This window comes from Pimephales promelas, chromosome 25, assembly GCF_988280905.1.
Source record: "Pimephales promelas chromosome 25, fPimPro1.hap1.1, whole genome shotgun sequence".
Lineage (NCBI taxonomy): Eukaryota > Metazoa > Chordata > Actinopteri > Cypriniformes > Leuciscidae > Pimephales > Pimephales promelas.
The window spans coordinates 10,506,512-10,533,832 of NC_142793.1; the positions used below are offsets into that span (position 1 = coordinate 10,506,512).

The 27,321-nt window shown below is 38.6% G+C and overlaps 1 protein-coding gene across 5 annotated transcripts in view; it reads right to left on the reverse strand.

Moving 5' to 3' along the window:
• Positions 1-27,321, reverse strand: part of abcc8 (ATP binding cassette subfamily C member 8) — a 95,784-nt gene that overhangs the window by 52,141 nt on the left and 16,322 nt on the right. For all 5 annotated transcript variants that reach the window (XM_089127973.1, XM_039663185.2, XM_089127975.1 and 2 more), the window contains 10 exons: positions 25,367-25,609; positions 22,548-22,727; positions 20,515-20,679; positions 20,252-20,407; positions 16,758-16,892; positions 16,413-16,575; positions 2,756-2,796; positions 2,529-2,674; positions 1,027-1,135; positions 20-136 (listed from right to left, as the gene is read on the reverse strand). In XM_089127973.1, the coding sequence (XP_088984099.1) occupies positions 20-136; positions 1,027-1,135; positions 2,529-2,674; positions 2,756-2,796; positions 16,413-16,575; positions 16,758-16,892; positions 20,252-20,407; positions 20,515-20,679; positions 22,548-22,727; positions 25,367-25,609 (1,455 nt within the window). The remainder of the gene's footprint in view (positions 1-19; positions 137-1,026; positions 1,136-2,528; positions 2,675-2,755; positions 2,797-16,412; positions 16,576-16,757; positions 16,893-20,251; positions 20,408-20,514; positions 20,680-22,547; positions 22,728-25,366; positions 25,610-27,321) is intronic.

The window sequence follows — 27,321 nt, forward strand, 5'->3', positions numbered from 1 at the left end:
CAGAAATAACCCATCTCACCTTGATGCAGGTATCTTCATCCTCCAGAGACAGCGGTTCATCCTCTTGCTCGCTCTGAAGGGCAAAGCTGTTCCAGTCCTCTCTGACAGGGTGCTTACGGTTCACCACCTTCAGAGGCTTTACAGAGGTGAGAAAACCAACATATCTAATAAAGCTCAGCATGAACTACAGTGATAACCTCTCCAGGCCTACCAGGATTATGATGTTACAAACATAAATAATGTATAGTCATGGTCATATGGCTGGATTACTGAAAGCGTGGCAGTATAAGCTTTAAGGCCTATTCATAACAAGAACAAATATTCCACTTTTAATCAAAATAATGCACTTCTATGACAAATTGCTGATGAAATATATATGTCTGTCTATCTATTATCTGAAAGTCTGTCTCTATTTCTATCTATCTATCTATCTATCTATCTATCTATCTATCTATCTATCTATCTATCTATCTATCTATCTATCTATCTATCTATCTATCTATCTATCCATCCATCTATCCATCCATCCATCCAACCAACCATCCATCCATTCATCCAACCAACCAACCATCCATCCATCCAACCATCCATCCATCCATCCATCCATACATCCAACCATCCATTCATCCATCCATCCATCGATCCAACCAACCATCCATCCATCCATCCATCCATCCATCCATCCATCCATCCAACCATCCATCCATCCATCCATCCATCCATCCAACCAACCATCCATCCATCCAAGCAACCATCCATCCATCATCTTCTCATTTTATAAATTTATTTGTTTAATTATTAAATAAAAACTTAAATTTATGTGTTATTCAATACAATATTTACCAATAAATAAATGTATGTATTTAATAATAATTTATTTATATTATTCACTACAAGAGTGGAACAAATTTCAGACAAAATTCAAAATTGGTCACATTTTTTGACCAACCAACCAACTAACATTTATCTATATATTAATCAAGCTTTTGAATCATGGTGCTTTTATAGTGAGCTGCCTTGACTTACCAGGGCTTGATACTTGTTGTGATTGGTTGAATTGAGTAGGATAGTTGCTCTGGGCTCCAGTTCACTTCCAATCTCATCACAGGAGAAAAACTCGCTGAGCTTCTGAACGCTGGCCAAAACAAAACAATACAGAATGTGATATTCAGTCACATCAACTGCCAAAATTCTTATTTGGCAATCACCCATTCTAGATAATAACCCTTCCAAAGCGTATACTTCTGTTTAACTTATAGCTCTATTTACTGAAAGGAAATCATTTTTTATGTGAGAAAATCTGCACTGCCTATTGTCTGCCAGCCAATTCCACTCTGAAATATTATCACCACAATCCAACATGCCAAAAAGCCCTGATGTATGACCTGTTTGTACACTATATATACAGCCTGCACTCTCTAAAATGTGTTCCACGTCATTGGGTTGATGAGAATAAACACGAGGCACACAGACAGACACATTTCAGGGGAGAGTCTATCGGCGTTGAGAAAGGAAGGCCGTACGCATACAGCGCACGGCGGATCTGACGTGATTTATCGCACATTGACACCAGAATCACACAGAAATGATTTATTATATTCCTGGGTGGTTAATTAAAAGCTATAAAACCTGAACTCTTGTTGTGGGCTGTATATCAGATTTGCTGTCACACAACACCGCACAGAAACGAAGCAGTAAATTGTCCTATAATTGGTTTAGCAGAAGGAGTCTGTTATAAAAAAATAACATACACACATTTCTAAATGATCAACATGATCAAAACTGCTGAAAAACCTGTTGTAGACAATCTAATGCATGCCTTCCGTTATCTGATTGATAGTTTATCATTTTTTTTTAGCATAATTCTTAAACGTCCCCCTTTTTGCTCGTGGTTCACGTGTCTTTGCTGTGAAATCTTTACCGATTTTCATAAAGTAAACAAAAGAATAAATGTTTTATTGGTTAGTAATATTTCAAGTTGAACACTTACTGGACTAAATTCAACTTAATTATCCATACACAATTTAGAATTATAAATAATAATCATGGTGAAACATGAGTATCAAATATAATACAAGAATGATGAAACATTCCTCAAAAATCATATGCATCTGTTTTGAAACTTCAGAGCTTAGATCATAAAACTAAGCATTTAAACATCATCCTACTAATATATATAGTATTTTTATTGGGAGATAGGCCTATAGAGTGGAAACTTATAGTTATATGCATTTTATGTAAGTAGTCTGTATAGCGTTTTAATCATCTCATTGATTTACATTACAAGCTATCAGAATTTCAGCCATATAGATATCAAAAACAGCACCAAATTGCAACAAAAGGAAAGCACACACATACTGTATGCAAACCTTTGTCTAAAGGTTCGATAAAAAAATAATACCAAAGTTTAAAAAAATATATACAGGATTTTACAGGATTAAAGAATCATTTTCAAAACCTACTGCGACGTTTTTTAATGAAATTTTCATGTAATTTTTCTCATCCTGTATCAATAGCATGCAACTGACCTGACCAGGGCTTTGACAGTGGAGCGCACGACACTAGACAGCAGGAAGAGAGGAGTGACCAGGATGTGGAAGAGCGAGAGAGAGGCGAAGGCCACAGCGGGGGACAGGTCCGCATCATCCGACAGATGCACATGGGCCACGAACGTCTGGAACAAACGTGATCTTTTCATCTGCCGTTTTTGCAGTTTCAATATGAACAGATATCAGACCAAATGTTGTATACTTACAACGAGGACCGCTGCAATGGGAATAGCAGTGTTCATAAATACTGTGAAGACAAACAAAAAAAACACTGTTGCTCATTTGCAATAAAAGATGCAGTATAAAAATGTCAGTGAACACACTGATCTGTCAATCTTCGCCTTTTTCTATCCATGCGTTCATGGGCTACATTAATTTCCCAGTAGAATATAGATCGAGTCATGTAGTAAAGACATGTTGAGATGTATAGTACAGCTTCTCCATTTCTCTATAGTGCCCAGGTGACCATGCCATTTCAATAAAGAACATTGACATTGATCTATCAGTGTTGTACGTAAGCTGAGATATGACTCGCTAGATACCCGTAAGCATGATTTATTTTTTCATTATCTTGGACCCAAAGCTCAGAAGATTTTCTACATGCTTTCAAATACTTACAGCTCGTGCATCTGATAGATAAATTAAATGCGGCTGAGCTTATCGAATATGCATTTGTAGGAGTGTCCCTTTCAGATGCAAAATTTATGGTAGGAGAGTATTTCACAGTGATTTACTCTTAAACCAGACGCTAATTTGACGCTCCTGGTAAATTGCGTTGGTCATTATGGAAATGATCCGGCTTCGTCAGTAAATCATGCGCACAGTTTGGTAAATCTGGCACTACATGTCATTGGTAAATAAACTGCACATATAGTATCTCGCTATGCTATATAAATGCAGTGGTGGAATGTAACGAAGTACAAATACTTCGTTACTTTACTTAAGTACATTTTTCACGTATCTTTACTTTACTTAAGTACAATAAATAGTGCATACTTTTTACTTTTACTTCGTTACATTTTGCAGCAATTATTCTACTTTCTACTCCACTACATTTCTACAGCTTCTGTTACATTTTCGTTTCATTTTCTGTTCAGTTTTTCCCCTGCCAAAACGTAATCTGACTGTCCGTTCGTTGCACGTTTGTCTCACCAGTGACGTTTGGTTGCCATAGATACAATATATCAACCCGGTCACACTAAATGCATCTCGCACGCAGTGTGTTTATCATGCAACTCATACGCGAAAATTTGTTTTTACGTGCATAGGAAACACACCGTGTGTAATATATGTTTGGTTTGGTTAGGATTATGGCAAGCCAAGAGGTTCAGAATTACACCATAAATGAATCGCGTTTACTGCCAAACATAGATATTAACATATAGTAAGGATAAGCATGATATTGCCTAATTGCAAGCTTGTTTCAGAAATGGTGACATTTTTTTCCATCATTATTGAACATCATTATAGGAGTAGGCTATTAGGTTGAATGAGTTAGAATTAAATGTTTTATTAATCATTAGAAAATAGACATTAAGATAATAAATTGTTATGCAAGTACTTTTACTTTTAATACTTAAAGTACATTTAAAATAAAGTACTTTTTACTTTTTACTTAAGTATGGTTGTCATTGTGTTACTTCTACTTTTACTAAAGTAAATATTTATCTGGGTATTTGTACTTTTACTTAAGTACTGAGATTCAGTACTTCCTCCACCACTGTATAAATGTTGGAGATCAACTTTAGAAATCTTATGCTGTCAGATTGAAAAGTGCCTTATGACATGAACATGTGATTTCCGTCTTGTCACAAATGTTTTTCTGTAAAATTGTATTCGTTAAGAACAGACGGACGGATGGACAATCATTTTTTCTGAGTCCTGCATACAGCATCATGCCCGATTTCCAACCTATAGAGAAAAGTGCAATTCCATTAATGCGCTTGCTCTTCTAAACAGCTTGAGTTGGAAGGGACACAGTTGAGTGAATCTTACATTTGGCTTCATTCAAAAAGTGCCCATTCAAGAAGCTGCTGATTAGTAAGGGATGCTGTATCTGCAGAATGGGTTTGCCTGCTGGCTGCTGACATAATGGAATCAATCTTGATAATTAATTAACAAAATTGGTCAAATTTAGATGAACAAATACCAGAATCTGATTAGGTAATTCCTAAGTAATTGCTGATAAGTAAGTGCTACTTGCTGCAAACCCATTAATTTGAGGAACCGATATGACAGATTGCGATTTCACTTTTTTCATTTTATAGTGTGTAATGTTGCTGTTGGTGCATGAACAGTATCTGCAAAGTTGCAGCGCTGAAAGTTCAATGTAAGCAGAGATATCGTCTTTTAAAAAATCATGAAGTTTAATGCCTACAAAAACGACTCGATTGGGTAAGGACTACAGCTGGGTTTTAGACGTAACTAACTTCCCTCCGGAATATGCAAAAAAGGGCATGGCCATTGGCCATATTTCTGCAGCTCGTCGAGTGTGTTGTGTTCACCCAGTTGTCAGGTCTTCTGTGTTCGGGCTTCCCATGTAGTTCGTCAACAATGAATACAATTTATGTTTGATTATGTTCCTGAAAATGACATACAGTAGCTCTCTGTGCTGCGCATTTTACTGAAGACAGCTTCCGGAATCTCCACGAGTTCAACACCGGATTCAACAAGAAACTGTTACTAAAACATGAAGCAGTTCCAACTTTAAAACCAGAGGCAGCAGTTGTTGGGTCACAACCTGTAAGTAGGCTAAGACTTCATCATCGTCTTTGTACACCGACACATGTATAATTGGTATTTTGCTCCCGCGCAAAGCAGGCTTTTACCTCCACAGACGCACGCCAGCAAACTAGGGAATGAACTTGCGCTCCCTGGGCGGTTCAGCGTGCTATTTTGGTGCTATTTTGCAGTTCCAGAAAACATTTGCGCCACTGACCAGAAAAAAACCTGGTCTAAAGTCAGTGGCGTGTACATTCAGATGCTTGCCCATAATGAGTTTGAACAACGCGCATACACTGTACTGTAGATGATTCTCTCTCATCTACACAGAACCATTTCACTTTTTGCAAATGATACATTATTATAAGGAAAAATATTAAAACACAAGGGAAATCATTGTTGTGTCCATGACGATGGGAAAAATAGACATAAAGCTTACACATTTACCCAAATTATCATATGCATGTTTAACCGAAGCTAATTTGGGTGGGTTTGTCTCATCCCCAATGTCATTTCTCTTTCTTTTACGGCCCTGACGAGAACATCGATCTCCTCGGCTGTGAACCGATGCTGAAGCGCGTCTGGTAAATGCGCTGTTAAAATAGTATTGTGCCATGGAACAAGCGCACCTCGTTCATCACGCTGTTAAAGGGATGTAACATGACGCTCTGATTGGTTTGTTTCCGTTACGCCCAAACCACACCTATGAATAATGAAGCTACTACAGACCAACCCCTTTTAGATTTGTGCCAGGCACAAGAGGCATTTATCCCGCCGGTTAAATAGCAACAGCGCCGGGATCCGCCCACAAAGTTAGTTGTGCTTTGCGCTTTGACACTTGCGTTTCAAATCGTTAAAATATGGCCCTAAATGTATTTGCATGTATCATTTTAGTCCTAATGTTTTATCAAATGCCAGCGCTGGCTTTATATCCACTTAGTTATGCTATTTTATGTCTACGACAAATGCGTACAAATCATGTTTTGATTTGATCAAGAACGTAAACCAGTGCCAACGCTGTTTGTGTATGTAGTAGCTAGTCAGGTCGATGCAATTTTTTTTTAAACAAACGTAAAAAATATAGTCAAATTAGCATTCAGAAACGTTTAGTAAGAGCCGTGTGTGGTGAGGTTCTGCTTGCCTCTCTTCATCGCCGCTTTCTGGGTCTGATTCTGCCTCAAACTGATACTGCAGTATCGACACCATTATTTACATTTGACATGAACAACACATACAACTCTCACCCATAAAAGGTAATGGGCGTGAAGTTTCCGGACAACGTGCACTACAGTTTAGCCAATCACAACACACCGGCCCAAACTAACCAATCTGAGCCCACTGCCTGTTTCTGAGGGATTGGTTTCATAGAATCAGGAAGTCAACCAGTCGTTCAAATGACAGAGGAGAAAGCGGCTTACAATAAAGTTGAAATCTATGAAAAATAAGACTTTTTAAAAAAGAAAAACCACGAATACATGTTATATTGCACCCCATAAACACAATCATGCAAACAAAAAAGAAAAAGCAGTAAACCACCCTTTAAGCATGTTTCCCACTATCGTTTACTATCACTTTCCATTAAATTCGACTTGACCGCATTCATAACTCATGAAATGTCAGTTCAAGTCTTAATTAGTACCCTAAGGACTATCTTAAATCCCTACAATCCCTCATAGCTGACAAGGTCTTTCATTTCATACTGCACAATGAAGTGTTGACACATTCCTGCACCGCCCCACATTGATTCAGAACCACATTCTCTTAGATGCTTCAGATTCAGTTATGCGTGTTTTTGACCTAGTTTCATCCCGATTTTACTGAAAGAGTTGTGGCTTTCGGCTCTAGGGCTCTGACAGCTACTGAAAGCTCTTTTTCACTTCTTATACTGTACATGTGTAAATGCACTCAAGAGTTTGGGTTTTTCTAAAGAAGTCTCTTATGCTCACTAAGGCTGCATTTATTTAAAACAGTAATATATTATTCCAATTTAAAATAACTTTTCTATTTAAATATATTTTTAAATATTATACTTCTCAAAAACAAATGTAACGATTGAGTGAGGGGTCCAATGGTGCAGGCGCCAAATCCCCGAATTTTCCATTATAGCAGGTCTTCATTCATTCAAAGTCTGTCTGACATATATATTAGAAGCTACAGTATGTGTCTGTCATGGATTTGCACTAAATTGATACTCAAAAATACGGAACAAAGTGCGTTCCGTATCCGTTCAACGTTCAATTTTGCTCAATAGAGACCAGAGACTGTAGTAGCTACAGGGGTTGGACAATGAAACTGAAACACTGGCCAATGTTGGAGGTTTCACATCTATATGCCTGGCGGCCAATCTTCAGAGTAAAGCACGGGTGCGGATCAGTGATGGTTTGAGCTCCAATATCATGACAATCCTGATTGTATTTGATGGACACGACACTGCCGAGGACTACCAAACCCTTCTGAAGGATCATGAGCACCTGATGCTCAAACCGTGTATCAGCATGATCATGCACCAACACACACAGCAAGACTTGTGACAGAAGGGTTTGATGAAGATGAAAGTGACGTTGAACATCTCCCATGGTCTGACAGTCACCAGATCTGAATATTATTGAGGTGTTTTGGAGGAGCGAGTCCACCAGCATCATATAGTGACCTGGACACTGTTCTGGAAGATGAACGGCTCATAATCCCTCTGGTCACTGTGAAGGACTTCTATCTGTCAATTGGTGCTGTATTTGGATGCAAAATGAGGCCCTCACCATTCTAACAAATTATTGTGTAGTAAAACCAGGTGTTTCAGTTTTTTTTGTCCAACCCCTGTATCATCATCTCTCAAATATGCTCATTGCCTCCGAACCGAGCAGTGTGTAAAGAAGGTATGGCCTGGAGTCAAACCTGTTGACATGGTCCATTTCTCTGCTGTGAGGGATGAGCCATCTAAATGACCTTTATGTGCTGGGAAGGACTGATGACACCCAGAAATGTCATTAGAGCTAAATTTCATTTTTGCCAACAATGGGTTGACAAGTTCAATCCACTACTAAATTTTCAGGGAAAAAAATCATAACTTTGATCACAGTACCTACAGGGTCCTTGACGATACAGTCAAAACGATTGTTTCCTTCGAGTTCTGCTGCATCAAGCTATCAGCTATTTTATTTTATTTTACTACAATGTACTGCTGTGGGTCTACAGATTAATCACACTGATGGGACTTCCTTCCACAACGGAGTTTACTATCTGCCAGGGTTTGCCCATTTTCTGCTGAAAAAAGGAGAATTGGGTTTTTGGTGAGGTTATTATGATCTGTTCTATTATTGCTGAGTCCATTAGTGATTCTTTAACTTAGCTGTTGTTCATTGTAGAATATATGGTTTGAAATCTGTAGATATTTTAAAAGAGCAGAAGAAAGTGAGTGATCCTCTGCAAAAATACCAGTAGCGAAGAATATTGATTCCAAATGAATTTTACATGAACCTGGTGTCTCTTGGCATCAATGCATGCAGAATGTTTTCCTGCTGAGCAACACAGTCCTTCTTCTATTGTCAGTGTCGCATAAAAGAAAAATGCAGCGAAAAAAAGATCAGAGAACAAACAGGTCTTATGGTTTAAAGACTCTGTAACCTTGACATATATCAAAACAACTTTAGAGAGCATTAAAAAAAAAAAAAAAAAAACGTTTTTCTTAAACGTTTTTTGACAAGAATCGAATAACAAAATTATTATTTTAATGCATAATGACTTCCCAAGAACCTATTGTCATGGGTTGAGTTATGCAAACGCACACGAAAATAAAGGTAGTAGGCAGTTGTTTAATTATTCCACAGGTAAATCCATGCAAGTAGAACAGCAAACCAACACAATCACAATCAACACACTCACAGACGAGACCCCAAAGGGAAGAACAGAAGCCAGGGAAATTAAATACACCGACAAACAAGGATGATTAGACACGCTTGAGCGTCAGAATCAAATCTGTAACTATGACAACAAATAAGGCAGGGGAAAACCAAACTGACCAAACTGATGTGACTGTGACATTATGACTCCTCCTGGAAAGGCGTAGTCTCAAGACAACAGATAAGTGGAGGAGGAGAGGTGGATAAAGAGAGTCCGGGAGAGGAATCAAAGGGAAAGTTGAGGGTGGAACTAGTGGTGTGATCCAACGAATAGCCTTGAACAGGTGATGATCCAGGCCACAGTCAGAACTAAGATCAGAAGGCACCCAGACAGCACCATGGGTGTGACCAGAGGCGATGGCAACATAGAAGGTGTAGCCCACCATGCAGCGTAGCGTAGAGACACCTAAGACTTTGGAGACCGCAATGACGGAATATGGAAGCAGGGATCCAGAGGGCTGGGATGAAAATAAGCACCTCCAAATCCGAGGCCATGGTCCTCAGCCGGAAAAGGGTGGCTTGCCCACTTCAGGTTGGTGGAGAGATCCTTCCTCAAGTGGAGGAGTTTAAGTATCTTGGGGTTTTGTTCACGAGTGAGGGAAGGATGGAACGGGAGATTGACAGACGGATCGGTGCAGCTTCAGCAGTAATGCGGTCGATGTACCGGTCTGTTGTGGTGAAGAAGGAGCTGAGCCGTAAGGCAAAGCTCTCGATTTACCGGTCAATCTACGTTCCTACTCTCACCTATGGTCGTGAGCTTTGGGTCATGACCAAAAGGACAAGATCCCGGATACAGGCGGCCGAAATGAGCTCTGTCCGCAGGGTGGCTGGGCGATCCCTTAGAGATAGGGTGAGAAGCTCGGTCATTCGGGAGGAGCTCAGAGTAGAGCTGCTGCTCCTCCACATCGAGAGGGGTCAGCTGAGGTGGCTCGGGCATCTGTTCCGGATGCCTCCTGGACGCCTTCCTGGGGAGGTGTTCCGGGCACGTCCCACTGGGCGGAGGCCCCGGGGAAGATCTAGGACACGCTGGAGAGACTATGTCTCCCGGCTGGCCTGGGAACGCCTCGGTATCCCCCCAGAAGAGCTGGAGGAAGTGTCTAGGGAGAGGGAAGTCTGGGCATCTCTGCTTAGACTGCTGCCCCCGCGACCCGGCCCCGGATGAGCGGAAGAAGATGGTATGGTATGGATCTAGAGGGCAGAGCTGAAGCCTGAGGAAGGGTGGAGCTAGCCAAAGCTGTAGGGGTGGAGGGCTGGAGAAAAGTAGACAGCCCACAGGTCCATGACCAAGGAGGTGCGATGTCCAACCCAGGTGGAGCCGGTGGTCCCAGGGAGCCCGGCGAGGTTGAATGCCCAATGGTCCTTGCTGGAGTCAAGGGAGGAAGGAGAGCAGATGCAAGAGCCAAAGCACTGGGTCATTGTGAAATGAACATTCTGAGGCTGAAGTTGGAGCAACGGACTCCCCATACCCAGGAGGAGGTGGCTCACAGCAAGCACTGAGGGGCTGATGGGAGACAAACATGACTGGAGTGGCTGATGGCTGAAAAGAAGCACTGGGATTGACAATAAATAATGATTCCAAGGTTGTGGTTTGGAGAGGAGGTGGGAGAGGGAGATTAGGCAGGACCAGCAGGTCTCATGATGACGATTAGAATTCGGACGGGATTAGAGGAGACAGGGGATCCAACCCTCAACACAAAACAACAGTACATTAAAGCCAATAGACTCTGACTCTCAGTAGCGGCAGGATGAGTGGGGCTCACTTCCACACCCTCGTACTCCACAAGGGCTCCCACGGTGATGGATGGTGCAGCATGCTCGCACACCTGGTCTGACGTGGCTAGCTCAGGCTCCAGGGTATATATATATATATAGCATATGCATATGTATCCGTGTTTCATTCAGGTAATTGTCAGTTCTCATCGTATTTTACCCAAGCGGCAACCTCCCCGTCTCTCTCTTGAAGCCAACACGGAAGTGAATTAAACTGCAATTTATCGAGTGGCCGCTTGAGGCAGGCTGCAGAAGCGAGTCAAATCTGTATCTCCCCCATGTTAAAATGCCCAACTTTACACCAAAAAAAAACATGTTTACAGCCTGGAGCAAAAAGTGGTTTTGGTCTATAGAGCTCATTTTTCCCTTCATGACAACTGTGAGGGGGGTGAATTTTTTTACAACTCATCTGTTTAAATTATATTTAAGCCTCAAAGCATAATTAAGGGCGTGGCCACTTGAGTGACAGGTGCGGCTGCTTTCACTGCTAGTTGTTTGTCTGCTGTCTGTTAGCGTCACCCTCAGCTGTGTTTGTGCTTTTCCGGGATTATTTCATACAATTTGATACATGTATTTATACCTTCGCCCGTGCACGCCGTTGGATCCCGTCGTGTTGAGTATGGAGAGATCGACCAGCGCCGTGTTTCCAGCTGTTTCCCTCGCATGCACTAATGGATGTCTGATGATTTCAGCGCTTTCTCTCCGTCCATGCAACAGATGCACACCCTTGAATGAGCGCGGATTTCTAGTTCATTTACTTGAAGTTCTGAGGTAATATCTTTGGTTTGACCCATCTGAGAAACTGAGAGGCGGCCAAAATCGGATTGTAAAATGGACTGAATTAAAGCTCTTTACGAACTTGACGTGAGATGCCGACTGACGTGTGCTTGCCTTGAATCACTGTCACATCCACAAGCTTAGAGAAATATTGTAAGTAAATACGGTAACACTTTACAATAAGGTTCATTGGTTAACATTAGTAAATGCATTAACTAACATGAACTAACGATGAGCAATGCATTAGTTACAGTGTTTGTTAATCTTTGTTAATGTTAGTTAATATAAATACAGCTGCTCATTGTTTGTTCATGTTAGTTCACAGTGCATTAACTAATGTTAACTAATACAACCTTTGATTTTAATAACGTATTAGTAAATTTTGGAATTAATATTAACTAAGATTAATAAATGCTGAAGAAGTATTGTTCATTCTTAGTACATGTTAACTAATGTAGTTAACTAATGTTAACTAATGAACCTTATTGTAAAGTGTTACCGTAAATACATTTTTAACTAGCAGAATAATAATGCATCACGATGCACATAGTTGACTGCTTGTATGTTGTGAGAAATGTGTTTGATCTGTGTTAATGTACTTGAATACATGCTCTTAACTAATTGCCCCTTGTGAGATTAATAAAGTTGATAAAAAAGTAAAGTAAATAGTCTCACTTTTAGTTACGTCTATTATAATATTTCGAAGGGCAAAACATGAACTTTAACCATTGGCTTTACTTTTTCAATCAGCTGTCAATTCAGCGACAGTAGCATAGCATTAGCACCTCAGCTCCACCCGCGTCCCGCCTCTTTGCCCATTTTAATTTATCCGGTAGTGACGAGAGGTGACGCACTGCCAAGATGGCGACGGCCGGCCCCGCCCACTTTAGGCCTCAAAATTGCTCTTCAGAAACCTATGGGTGACGTCACAGACACTACGTCCATATTTTTTTTACAGTCTATGGTTTTACCCAGTTGTTCGGTATTTGTGTCTTCTAGTTGAGTGTCTTTTGATTTTAGTGCTTTACCTTTTTCTTGCTTACATTTTTCTTGGCTTTTCTTGCTACCGATTGTGACATGAACTGACCAACCATTGATCTAACAGCAGTAAAACTATTCCTCCTCTCCCAGGGAGATTCATCCGTCAAGGCCCATATGCAGAGGTACCTGGTCTCCTTCATTATTTTCGATGACAGATCGGGTTTAAATCAACAAACTCATGCATGTTTGTCTGGAGAGGGACATCAGGGGAGCCTCCATATTTACATTGACTGGATATTGCTACAGTAAACAACTGCGACAACTAAGCCAGAGCCCACCGCAGATCTACGAGCTGATTAATTCCACGATCTGATTTTCCTGATTATCTCCGGATTATCCTGATCCCAATAGGGGGTAGGATTTCAAAGTGGATTTCAGGAAGAAAATGAAGAGTTTGGTTCCAAAACGCTATAAATCCATTTTGATGAATTTGAGTAAAACTGTGTTTTCTTTAGCAAGAAAATGGGAAGATAAAAACCACTATTTTCGGTTTCAAATTTTCACATAGCATTTGTAGGTTATAATAACAATAAAAAATGAAATCCAGGTTGATTTCCAAAGATTTATTATAAAAACAGATCGTTATTATAAAAACAAACGTTTTTCCCCCAAAATGCAATAAATCCAATAATTTTTTTTTTTTTTCAAAATGCAATTAATCAAAATAAAATTTTATACACATTGAATTTCTTGTGCATACTATAAATCCATTGCTTTAATATAACAATATTCGGTAACATTTTAAGGGTTCATGTCATGAATTATCATGAATTCATGGATAAATGAATTATGCATTAATTCATATTAATATCATCAGGAACTAACAACTTTTTTTTAACAGTTCAACGTTTTTCATTCATGAATTCATGGATGAACAAAACCTTAATTAAAACATTAACTAAGACGAGCACTTCATCATGAATTATGATTTATTAAGCATGATCTAACGTTATGCATATCGCTGTTGTCAACCTTGGGACGTCGCCGCTGAACTTTTTTGACGGCGATCAGCTGTAAACTGGCTTGGTCCTGCTCGGTTTTCGTTGACTTTGAATAAAACAACTGAAAGTTTTCCAAAAGATCCTCTGGGGTCAGTGTGTCAGCGTGACAGAAGTTTGATGCTGTCGTGTGAGAACAAGCAACAGCCGGCATTTCCTCCTCCCGAGTCCATCTTCTTCCTCACGTAAATGATTCGATTTCGATGTCACGTTTACCCATGCAGGATGCCTTACCCTCCGCAGGTTCACCAATGCAATGCTGTCAAAATTATTCATTTTTTTGTTTGTTTGTTGATCGAAAGGACAAAATAGAGAAAACCTAGGAAGCCGGGTTAGTTAAAGCGCTGCCGTTACTGTTTACATTGCGTGGAATGGTGCGTTTTGATTGGTTTAGCGGATATGTGGCATTTTGCAGAAAAGGGAGACTGGAGTTTGTCGCGGTTTGGAAAGAAAGGGAGAAAACATTACATAATAACACAGCGGATATCCCATTTTACGTAAAATTAAACATTGTTTTGTATCTGGTCGGTATTGAAAAGTCAGATTTTTGCAGTAACTCATTTTTTTTAAAAATGGCGTTTATCGCGTTTTGGAACCAAACTCTTCAAATGTAGTAAAACTTTAAAATTGGTCAAATAATACATTTGCATCATTTAGTGTATATAATTTCATTTATGTTTTGTCTTGTGTAACCGTTGTAACAGTGATAAAGTAGACATAGGCTAACAATTAAGTTACTCAGTAGAGTAAAGTACTGTAAAAATAAAAATTGTCTTGTCCCGATTTGTGTTTTGTCTCAAAATAAGAAACACTTACAGTGACCCCATGTTGGCTCTTCTACCTGTGCTTTACATAGCTGGCAGCCCACATTGTGATATGTCGTCCCATTTAGAGCACTGGTAATCCGGATTTGGTAATCTTGAAAATTGTGTATCTGGATCTGGGGTGCGTTTCCCGAAAGCATCGTTAGCCAACTATGGTCGCAAGTTCCGTCGTTGCCAATAGAGTTCAATGGAAATTGCGATCAACTTGCGACCATAGTTGGCTAACGATGCTTTCGGGAAACGCATCCCAGGGTGATCCAGTCCAATGTTGCTTTGAAAAACCGGCATAAAAAAAAGACGGATTACCTGATCCCGGATTGGAAAAAATGGGATTTCCAAATGTTTTGAACAACTGGCCTGTGATGATTACGTCCCTGCAGATCATCTGTCCATCATCGTATAAAGCCCGTCTTGGCAATTTGATTGGCCCCGATAATTTTTCTACTGATCATAATTTCTCCTCAATGGATCGAGTCCAGACCGAACTTCCTGACCAAAAAATGTTGTGGGCGGGGTTCGGGCTGGCATCCAGGCTAAATTTATGCCCCTTTTCACAAGATGTAAAAACATTATTTGATGTCCTAGAGTGTGTATGTGAAGTCTCAAAATACCCCACAGATAATTTTTTATAGCATTTCAAAATTGCCAAATTTGGGCTTGTGCAAAAACGCACTGTTTTAATGTGTTTCCCTTTAAATGCTAATAAGCTGCTGCTTCCACCCCACTGTCATTTTCAAATAAAGATTTCACTATCAGTGCGATAAAAAAATAGCAACATAGCCAGAATCATGGTGCTATCACAAAGTCTAACATGTTATTATGAGCTTGACAAATTCAAAGGCAATTTGGAAAACAAACATGTAATACTTCTAGATGTGGACCTGGATTACTGGTTACATCCTTCAGGAGCAACTATTTTGCAAAACCTGATATATACTGAGCCTCATTCAAAAAGCTGTCCAGAGTAAAATGATTCGAGCAGACATAAACAAACTTTGATAGAGTTGAGGGAGCAATTTCTTCAAAAACATAATGAATCCACCTCGTTTTCAGCAGCTCCGATTTCGGGAGTAAATAGATAGGGCTATGCGGATTAATACATCCAGCTACACAACACCGACAACGCTTGGGAGACATCCTCGTCAATGTAGCAATGGCGGATGTACAACTCTCAACTCACTGTGAATTCGATCAGGGCGGTTCTATGGCTTTAGTGACGTCGGGAGACACTGCTTATGATTTATGAGGATTTAAAAAAGGAGTTGGTGGATTTTTAACACTGTAGGGTGGTTGTGCACACATACTGCCAACACACAATTATGTCCAAACGCCATGCAAAAGTGAATTTTGCATAATAGGTCGCCTTTAAAGCAACAATAACACAGATTTTTCCCTACATAATAGTTAAGACCAACACAGTCTCATCCCAAGACGTCATATAACTGACGTCTTGGGACGTATTTTGACCATACGTCAATATTCGCCTTTTTAGGGCCCCCTTAAACGCCGGTAGATGACGATCCCGGGCCGTCATACAACTGACGCTTTACCTTTAACGTCAGTTAGGTGACGGGTTAGGTTTAGGGTTAGGTTTAGGTCTGGGGTAGAGTTAGGATCCCATAACCTCATCTACCGACGTTTAAGGGGGCCCTAAAAAGGCGAATATAGACGTATGGTCAAAAGACGTACCAAAACGTCAGTTATATGACTTTTTGGGATGAGACTGCGTTGTTAAGACTTAGAACTTGCTATGATATCTTTAACCCCATGTAACAAACATGTTTGCTCTCCATCCTATTCTTCAGTGAGGTAACTGTGAAAGCTAAGGTGTCTTACTGGATATGGAGGTGTACAGGGCAAAGGTCTGCAGGCTAGTGAGCTCCTTGCCACGGGTCTCCTCCACACTTGAGCAGAAGATGTGTTCCCAGGCATACAGCTTCAAGAGTTTGATACCCCTCAGCAATTCATTAGTCTTCTTCAGCCGCTCACTGGAATACTCCTAAGGCCATCACATAAATTATACATTAGTTACAATACATTAGATTCTCTATATTTGACAGGCTTATCATTTGGACAAGTTCTGGCTTTATTGCACAAATATCATTTGTATTTGAACAAATTCGGTGTTTGCACAGTCACTGCATGTTTCATGTTATCAAGAATATTAACAAAGTAGCTCACCAATGTGCTTTTCTGTGCATCTGATAACTTGGTGGCCACAAAGTACTGCACCGGAGCCAGGAGGGTGATGACCGTGGCCCCTATCAAGGCACTTATTCCCAGGAGGTAGTAAAGGAGGATGACTCCCACTATGATCTGAAACCAAGAGAAAAATGTTCTTCTGGTATCAATTTTACATTCAGTAGCACTTTTGTCAGAGCAAGAGTCAGGGGGTTTTTGATGCCAATAACCCACAAGTATGAGATCCCCCTTTCTAAACTATAAAATAAGCTATAAATTTCCATGCATAAAAACACATTTAACTACCTGAAAAAATTTTCACTTTGTATAACATTGACACTGAAATATCATATCAATGCAGTTTTATAGACATTTCTTTCATTAAATAAAATGCAGATTTATACTTTATTTTACTTCTCTTAAAACTAGGGCTGTCAACTAGGGTTGGGGTATCGTTTGAATTTGAACGATTCTGATTCCGATTCCGATTCCTTGTTTCGATTCCGGTTCCTAACGATTCTCGATTTCGATTCTTTTAAGAGGCAGGGTCAAAAAAGTTTAGCTAACCTTGCTAACCAACGGCCTTTCTGAAGGAAATAATCCTTCTGTAAAAATACTCCTTTTGTCACAAATTTTGCATTTTGCCGAGATTTCGTTATTTTTAGAAAAGTGAAGCCACACTTTGGATCGTCGACGTAAGCTACTCATGTTCGACTCGCGCGGTTATGCCAACACTTCCGGTAGACGCCTCTTCGTTGGTGTTGTTTAGCGGTTTCTTCTTCCGCTCGGCGGACTGTGAATATCGAAACTAGGAATCGAAATTTTTACTTTTGAACGATTCCGCGAAAAACGAAAAGTTAGTCTCGGTTCCAATCGATACTCGATTCTCGATACCCAACCCTACTGTCAACAGAACAAAATAATGGCCATTAATCATATAATTTAAAACGTGACATTATCAAATTCTATAAATGCGCCTAATCATTGCGTTAAACATGTTACATGTAATTATATAATTATAAACATTAAATTAAAGTAGCATTTTATTTTTGAACAATTTTTTTGGGTGGGGATTTTTCCCAGACACCCTTGTGGATCCCTGGACCCCAGCTGGAATCTACTTTTGTGTTGTGAAAAAGAAGAAAAGGGAGAAAATATATGATGAATTTTACATAATTATAAGTCTTGCTATGCAGAAGCTGAGCATGTGGTTTGAACAACATAAAAGCCGCAATAAAAAAAATAAAAATAAAGAAAGAGCCTTAGGGAACTAATCAAGGTTTGCACTAATCAAGTTTTGCACTAAGGCAGCCAGAAGTAACCCCAAGAGCAGTGTACATGCCATACTCAACGTAAGGACTCACTTCATGGCTTACCTGATACTTCCTCCTTGTGTGTGTGTGTGTGTGTGTGTGTGTGTGTGTGTGTGTGTGTGTGTGTGTGTGTGTGTGTGTGTGTGTGTGTGTGTGTCTTTTCATCAACATACAGATTATGAAGTTTATCGTAGCTATGTGGGAGCTAAGTTTGTTTGGTCATGTGGCCAAAATCTCATGTTATAAAAGATGAAGTGACCACTCCTCAAATACATCAAATATGAGCCTTTATAAATATAGTGTTTCTTGAATAAAGAAAAAAGCTGTACTTATTCAAACAACCAGTTCTTTATTTTACCCTTGAATTGCAAAAGAGCAGAGACGATCCAAACTGTGTGCGGCACCTCATTTACGATAGAAGTGTGTGGAGTTGTGAGGTTTGACTGACAGTTTGAGGAGCCAATGCCATTACAAGGTTTGGTCAAATATTTGCAGAACCCACAGCAAACGTAAAGGATGACCAATAATAATAATTTAAGAGAAAAAATTTTAATGACAAACTGGAGATGGCGATAGCGCCTGAAAGCTATGATGCTCACACACACACACACACACACAATCTGTTTTAAAACAAAAGTTATCTCTAGGACTCTCATTATTTACAGAGTAATCTGATGACTTAATTGTTGGTGTTGTTGAAATATGTCTAATATCTTCATTCAAGAGCCAATATAAAAACCGTTCAACGTGGCACTATGGATTTCAAGGACAAAAATACTGTCATAAACAGACTAAAAATAGATCCTGATATTTTGCACTGTCTAACCTCAGGAGAAACATTCAAATATCAGAAGCAGTGAGAGGAATACTGAGTGGGTTTGCAATATTTTTACATTTTGTTTTCCTCAGAAAATGTGTGTATCCAGCTCATGTCATGCCTTCAAAGGTACACTCTAAAAAAAGCTGGGTTGTTTTAACCCAATTTTGGGTCAAATATGGACAAACCCGAAATGTTGGGTTAAAAATGTAATGTAAAAATTTAACCCAACGGCTGGGTTAGTCCATATTTGACCCAAAGTTGGGTTAAAACAACCCAGCATTTTTTAGAGTGTAGGTAAGAGAGAGCTTGTTTATGGGGGGTTGTACAGATGGAGAAAATAGAAACTGTGTTTTTTTTTTTTATATGAAAAACATTCTTGCAAAAATTGCAATAATGGCATCTTAATAATGGCATCTACAAAAATTGGAAAATCCAATAATTAAAGGAGATAAAACACAATCCTCCTGTAAATTTGAAGTAAATAACGAATGTGTAGTCTTATCTACAAAAAAAAAAAAATCACAATTAAATGTATTAATTGACTGACCTAAATATGGGGTAATGTAAATGTATATGTATAAATTACAGAGCAGTTATAAAATAAAGCAAAGACAAAAAAAAAAACTAAGGGGTTTATTTTTTTAACACTAAAGCAAAAGTCAAGTCACCTTCATTTATAAAGCACTTTTAACAGTATGGATTGTTTCAAAGCAGCTTTACAGTGATAATAGAAATTACCGTAACAAAATTGTTTTGGCTTTACAGCAGCAAGTTATTGTCCAGCTAAATTTAAAGTGAGTTAAAGTTAGTGGTCGATTCACTTACGTTGCAAAGATCATTAGTTATTAACTTAGGGTCCGCTAACACGACACTGTTCTACCAGAAAACTTTTAGATGCTCAGTGCCTCGAGAACGCTCTCCCTGAAATAGGTTCGAAGGTGCAAATGATTATCCAATTATACAAAAAAAAAAAAACCCTTCAAAGCAAAACAAAAATCTATTTTGTTACAGTGTTTGGTTTCCATTAGATATTCAGTATCTCAGATCTAAATAAAAGAAAAGGGCACTACTCATTCATCATCCTTAGATACAGGGAAAAAGATGTATAAAATAGTCTAGTTAAAATCAGAGTAAACTTCAGAATTAATTGACTCTTGTCAGGATTGGACAGTTTGCACACAAAATCTCTTCCTATGTGGGTCAAATACAGATAACAAATCATGTGATGGAACACCACATTTGACCAAGACAGCAGAAGGTTTCAAACCCACAATTACATGAGGAGGTGTGCAGTGGGGTGACGGTATAGTTGCAATCCCATCATGAGTTCCATAATTCAAATACCGGAACCTTGGGCTTACCTGAACTGGCATTGCGAACAGGTTGGGACACAGGAAGAAGAACCACATCAGTTGGTTAGTGTCTATGGCGACGAGGTTGCAAATCTGGCCCCCTGTCATTCCCCCCATGGACATGTTGGAGGTGCAGAGACGCATTATTTTATTGAAAATCTTTGTCTGGAAGTAAACATGGACATCATATTATTTTTCATGACTTAAGTCAAAAGGTCTGAATCCATTGCCTGTTTTTTTTTGTTGATAGATCGATAGACCGCTGTGCTGACCTGAATGGCTCCTCTCAAATTGATTCCAGTCTCGATGGCAACAAAGTAGGAGGCCTGGAGGAACGTTCTCTGGAGGAGCAGGGCGAAGAACAGGAGCACGGCGAGGACGTAAGCATTGGCGAGGAACTCCTGGGAGGAGATGAAATAGATTCCGAGATGCTTCACCTGCAACACAACAAACAAATTAGCTTAACATGCCTTGACAATCCCCTGTAAAAGTAGCTTTAATTTCTACATTTCAAATGCTAAATCATTTTTTTAAGCTGCAGTCTGTAACTTTTGCCGCTTTAGCGGTTAATAAACAGAACACGTTTTGGAAAATGGATTTATGATGTACTCGCTTATTATATACATTTTGCCAATTTTAAACAGAAAAAAAAAATAAGGATTGCAGCTTTAATGATACTAGTACTTGTATTTTCCTACTACGATACTATTCTGTCACCGACAATCTTCCTCTAAAGAGAGAGTACAGAAAAATAATTATATCTCTTTTATATAAATAATATATAATGCAATTAAAGATTAGAGCAGCAACACATCCGTTAATTAAACCAATGGAACAGAAACACTGCTGACAGAACAACAATTTCGTTTTCTCTATTAGAAGCCATCTTTGAACATGACGAATTTATTATTGAATCAAGACATTCAGTTATTACTTTCAGAAGTGTGTCCCCTCAAATAGGATTTTAAATTTTGTTCTTGAAACCTTTTTTTGAAAACAATTCTTATGTCGATATCTACTACATTAACTGTAATTATAAATATTTTAGTTTAGGGTCAACTAGTTGCTTATTAGTATGCATATTACTTAGAAATTGGCTGTTTATTAGTACTTATAAAGCACATAATGCTTTATTCTGAATGACCATATTCTACATATGAAGAGTTCAGATGCAAAAGCCTCTAAATGCCATTTGAAATTTTCTTCTTTAATGATGATTTTTATCAAACTTGCATATTTAAGTTCAGTAATTTCACTTAAATAACAATTAATAGGTAATTATCATTGCCATTTAAGTGAAAGCACTGAACTTAAATATACAAGTTTGATAAAAATCATCATTAAAGAAGAAAATTTCAAATGGCATTTAGAGGCTTTTGCATCTGAACTCTTTATATCTAATCCTGCCCAATACCTAAACTTAACAAGTACCTTTCTAATTGTAAATAAGCAGACATTATGAGTTTATTGAGGCAAATGTCCTATTAATAGTAAGTTATTAGTGAGAATTAGACCCTAATCTAAAGTGTAACCATATATATATACAGTATATATATATATATATGAAGAGTTCAGATGCAAAAGCCTCTAAGTGCCATTTGAAATTTTCTTCTAGAATGATCATTTTTATCAAGCTTGTATATTTAAGTTCAGTGATTTCACTTAAATTGCAATGATAATTACCTATTAATTGTTATTTAAGTGAAATTACTGAACTTAAATATACAAGTTTGATAAAAATCATCATTAAAGAAGAAAATTTCAAATGGCATTTAGAGGCTTTTGCATCTGAACTCTTCATATATATATATATATAATGGCAGATTTTCTCATCCATTCAAAAATAAATACAGGTACATGATGGTCTTGGCTTTTTCTATGCAGTTTTTCCATGTGTTCATTCATCTCACATCAATGTTTTTCCATCACTAACTCTGAAGTAGATTACATCATACAAAGACGTCCAAATAGGCCAGTATCTGAGAGCCAGACAGCAGGCTGTTCAACATTTTAATAATTAACAACAGAAGGCATTGCGATGAACCGCTTTGTAACACAAGATGAAAATGTTACATGAAAAGACGCAGCCATGACCTGAAGTCAGCCCCTCACGGCATCGGTTTCTATTTTTACCTTCAAAAAAACCTCAGAGTATAAAACGGCATGTTCTTGACTAACAACACAAACAACTAACACCTCCTTCACTCGGTGTCAGTGATGCTTTTGCTTTAGGACCGATTCAATTTCTGTGCAAAAAATTCTTGGTTGTTTTAATGTGGCTTAGATGGGTTTAAAATGCTCTCACCGGTGGCTGAATGGTGTGGTTCTCTTTACTGAGATGGTGCACGATGCCTGAGATGCAGAGAGGGCCGGCAAAGCCAAGAAGATCCGCCAAGAAACGGTAGGTGATACTGAGGAGCAGAGGTCTTCCGAAAGCCTGTCTCAGAGCCGTCCAGATCCACTTGGACCCCTGCGGCTGGGGCCTCTATAGGTAACAGACAAATAAAGACGGATCAACATTTCCAGTTGAGTTAACATTTTAGTTGCTATTTTTTTTTAGTCTTTTTTTCCACTTTATTTAGGTTTGATCTCAAATTTTAGTGCTTCAGTTAATCAATTTCAGTTTAGTAAGATCCCAAAACATACCCCTAACATTTTTTTTTTCATAAAATATTCATTATTTTAGTTGATTTCAGCCTTTTCTCAATTGACAAAACAGTTAACAGTTTTAGTTAATTATAATCACCCGGAGACAGATATGAATAGAATCAAGATTTTCTCGAATGGATCTAAATTATTAGGCGAATTCAGAAACGAGGGAGAGATGGATACAAATCCGCAGGTTAATTACAGAAGCACGAGAATACAAATAACTCAAAAGCTACAAAACAAAAATGCAGGTAAACTAAATGCAACAATACAACAGAGAATACCTGACAAACAACATGGGAAATACATACGGACAAGCTAACAAAGGTAACAACACACCTGTGGATACAATCAAATGAAAATGAAACACACAACATAAAAGTCCAGAAAAAGGGGGAACATGTAACAGTGAACATGATATCTAATGTCTACAGTCAGCTATCATCTAAGACAGGAGGAATGCCAATGATGCTAAGAAGTGAGTTAGCATGTTGCTAAGCTAACTATGAGCTTCTTGAAGCATAAAACATAGAAATCACACACACATAGCCTACAGGGTTAAAATTCCCATTTTTTTATTGAATTAATTAATTATATACAAATTTTTGTGAGATACAACTGCATGTTTATTGCATTTAAATGAAAATGTATTATAGTTGACATACCGTATATATTAAAAGCAATAGGCTATATGCCCAGCTGCACTACTTCCTGAACTTCAGCCAGCTCCTTGTTTCCTGCCTGCCATTATTGGCCAAACTTGATTAATTCAGGTGTGTCTGATTATTGTTGCCTTGACTACTGAGGACAAGCACACCTGAATTAATCAATTTGGCCAATAATGGCAGACAGGAAACAAGGAACTGGCTGAAGTTCAGGAAGTAGTGAAGCTGTGCATAAAGCCCATTAGCTGATAAGAGTGGCTTTTTTTTTTTTTTTTTTTTTTTTTTGACCTGGTGCATCTTTATTTGTATTTTGTTTATTACTTTGATTGTTTTTTTAAATTTGATTAAAGTGTACTGACAAATTTACAGACGAGCATTAATGGTAAACTAAAATATATTTTAGTACTTATATGTGCTTTATGTTAGTCAAAAATTAAAATAAGTGTAGTCAAAGTATCAAAATTATACTAAAACGTGTAAAGAAAAATTCATGAAAGTCTGCTCTATTTAATTACATTTAAATTTTCTTTCATGAACATAATATTACCTGCAAGTACAGTTTTTTAAAAAAAAAATGCTTTTAAGATCTGATAAACTACTAACGTACATTGTCATTCAATTCAAGCAAACTTCTTTTTTACAAAGGTGAGTTTGTCACAATCCACAAGTTATGCAAATTTGCAATTTAGACAAAATTAGGTATCACAGAAGGCATTTATTATGGTTCTGCCAACATTCAGGAGCAATCTTTGCTTTGAAGGCACTACAAATTAAAATGCAGTTTAGATACGCAGCTGTCTAGTTTTTTTTTTTTTTACTCCTACCCAACAGATGCTTATGGATTATAATTAAAAAACTAAGAAATTAGGAACTTCCGTGTGTTTGTGTTTTGTTATCTTTGTGCTTAGTTACTGCATATACAAGGTGTGACATTCCCTTAAGTCAACGTGAAACCCCGTTTATAACATCTATGCAAGTGCATTTCTGAAAAATGTAGGAGATTGATTTTATCATTTGGGAAATGATTGGATGGTGAAAAGTGGGCGTCACATACGAGAACGGAGCCAGATCTGATGCAATCCGTGAACTATTGCACCAGAGGATGGAATCAATCATGTAGCATTTGTCATGTCCTTTCCTAATGGAGCGCATCACATGACACGTGACAGATGCCACAATGCATGTGAGAACTCTCACAATATCCTTTTACCTGGAGCTGAACGCACAAACATGTGACTGCGCACATCACATTAACTTTATTCCCATTAGCACAAAGATACAGATGTCTTTCACTCCGCTGAGGGTCAAAATGTCACTATGTTCACAGCCCAAAAGGATCATCTTCCGTCATTCAGTTTTTTTAAAGACACGTACGCTCATTTGAGTAGTAGTCTACATCTGTCTTGCTGTGGTTTGTGAAGTACATGACCTTTCACTTCATACTCATCATCTTCAAAGAGAGAGCAGCAATCCCCAAATCCACAGAGAATGGACTATCGAATATATGTGTGTGTGTGTGTGTGTGTGTGTGAGAAATCATTCATTTGAGCCTTACGCCAACAATATGCCAAGGCGGAGCTTCCGGTTAACTTTCATTGAATATTAAACAATAACTTTCCCATAATGTTTGCAAAATAATACAAATATGGAATGTTCCCTTAAAATAGTAACCTCATAACCTCATAGTTCACATAATCAAGATTTTTTTCTTTTTTTTTTTTTTGAACAGCATCAGAGTGAGCAGTCAAATAGTTTTAGTAACAAAAAATAAATAAACTAAATAAATAAAAGACAGATTCTTAAAATGTACCTTCTGGCTTTCAAAGGCCTCGCGGAGCCTCAGGTAGTTTGTAAGAGCTCTCATAGCGATTGGAAGCCTGCCAATGACCTTCAGGTCGATGGGGCGTCTGTGTGCTGAAGTGATGAAGGTGTTCATCCACCAGTATGTGCTTTTGGACAGCAGGTTAACAAATGGCTGCAGGAATCGAACCCCCAGGTCCTGTAAATCCTCCGGGGGCTTCACTTCAGGGGCGTACGCGAAACACATATAACGCTGTAGAAAAACATAGGAAACCATGTCAAAATTGTACATGAAAGAAAATGCTGGTTCAAAAGCAATGTTTCCAATCTCAACATTAAAGGACAGGAATTAAAGGGATCATGTCGTGACTAATCAAATCAAATTTGCCTTGATCCTTTGACATATAGAAGGCCTTTGTACCATTAAAACATCCTGCAACTTTCATAGCTTGAAACATCCTCATTATAAAGAAAGCATTTATTTAATCAAGCCCCCAAAATTGCTTCGTTTGGATATTTTGGGATTTGTGACATGATTTGTCACATGGATAAATACATTTACAGTGGGGCCAAAAAGTATTTAGTCAGCCACTGATTGTGAAAGTTCTCCTAGAATGATGAGAGAGGTCTGTAATTTTCATCATAGGTACACTTCAACTATGAGAGAAAAAAAAATGTAGACATTGTAGGATTTTTAAAGAATTTATTTGTAAATTATGGTGTAAAATAAGTATTTGGTCACCCGCAAACCAGCAAGATTTCTGGCTCTCACAGACCTGTAACTTCCCCTGCATCCCAATTCGCATACTATCCGTCCTAAATAGTATTCGAAAATAGAATTAGTACGTCCCAAACCGTAGTATGTTGAAATGAGTGTTTCAAAGATACCGGGATGGTCTACTTTTTCCGGTCAGAATCCAAAGTGTAGATCGATGCGCACTCTAACGGCTGATATTGCCCACAAACCATTGCGCGTTGGACGAGGATTCGGTTAGAACTACAAACACGAGTAAAAAGTGTTAAGAAACTACAGACACGTAGTCGATACGGAGGACGCGCGAGTCCCCGCGGTTGTGTAGAGAGGTTTAGATAAAGAGCTTTGAGTGATTAATTATCAGTATCGAATCTGACGAAAATGAAATTATTCAATGTTGTCCACATTATATTGCATTTGCAGCAGCATTGTGAACTTTGCAAAGACACGTTTAGCCATTACGTTTTAAATGCATCATTATATTCAAATTGCAAACACGAGGAGAGCATGAAAGACGTCGCAACTGGCAGATGAACGTGCTTTCCGAAACGGTAGGAAATAAAATTAGATACAATGGAGGATTTTAACTGTGACAAGATGATTGACAGGGCAGTTTACGGAGGATGCACGGAGCTGTCCGTTAAAGATGACGTGATAGTATGTCCCAAAGCTTGACTACTCTTTTGCTACACACTCAAAAGTATGTACTTTTTCCTCACAAAAAGAGTACATACTTTTAGGGCGTAGTATAAGTAAGCGAATTGGGACGCAGCATTCTTCTTTAAGAAGTCCTCCACTCGTTACCTGTATTATTGGCACCTGTTTGACCCGTTATCTGTATAAAAGACACCTGTCCACAGCCTCAAACATTCACACTCCAAACTCAACCATGGTCAAGACCAAAGAGCTGTCGAAGGACACCAGGAAGAAAATTGTAGACCTGCACCAGGCTGGGAAGAGTGAAAAAATCAACTGTGGGAGCAATTGTAAGAAAATGGAAGACATACAAGACCACTGATAATCTCCCTCGATCTGGGACTCCATGCAAGATCTCATCCCGTGGGGTCAAAATCATCATGAGAACAGTAAGCAAAAAATCCCAGAACTACACAGAGGGACCTGATGAATGACCTGCAGAGAGCTGGGACTAAAGTAACAAAGGCTACCATAAGTAACACACTACACCGAGAGGGACTCTAATCCTGCAGTGC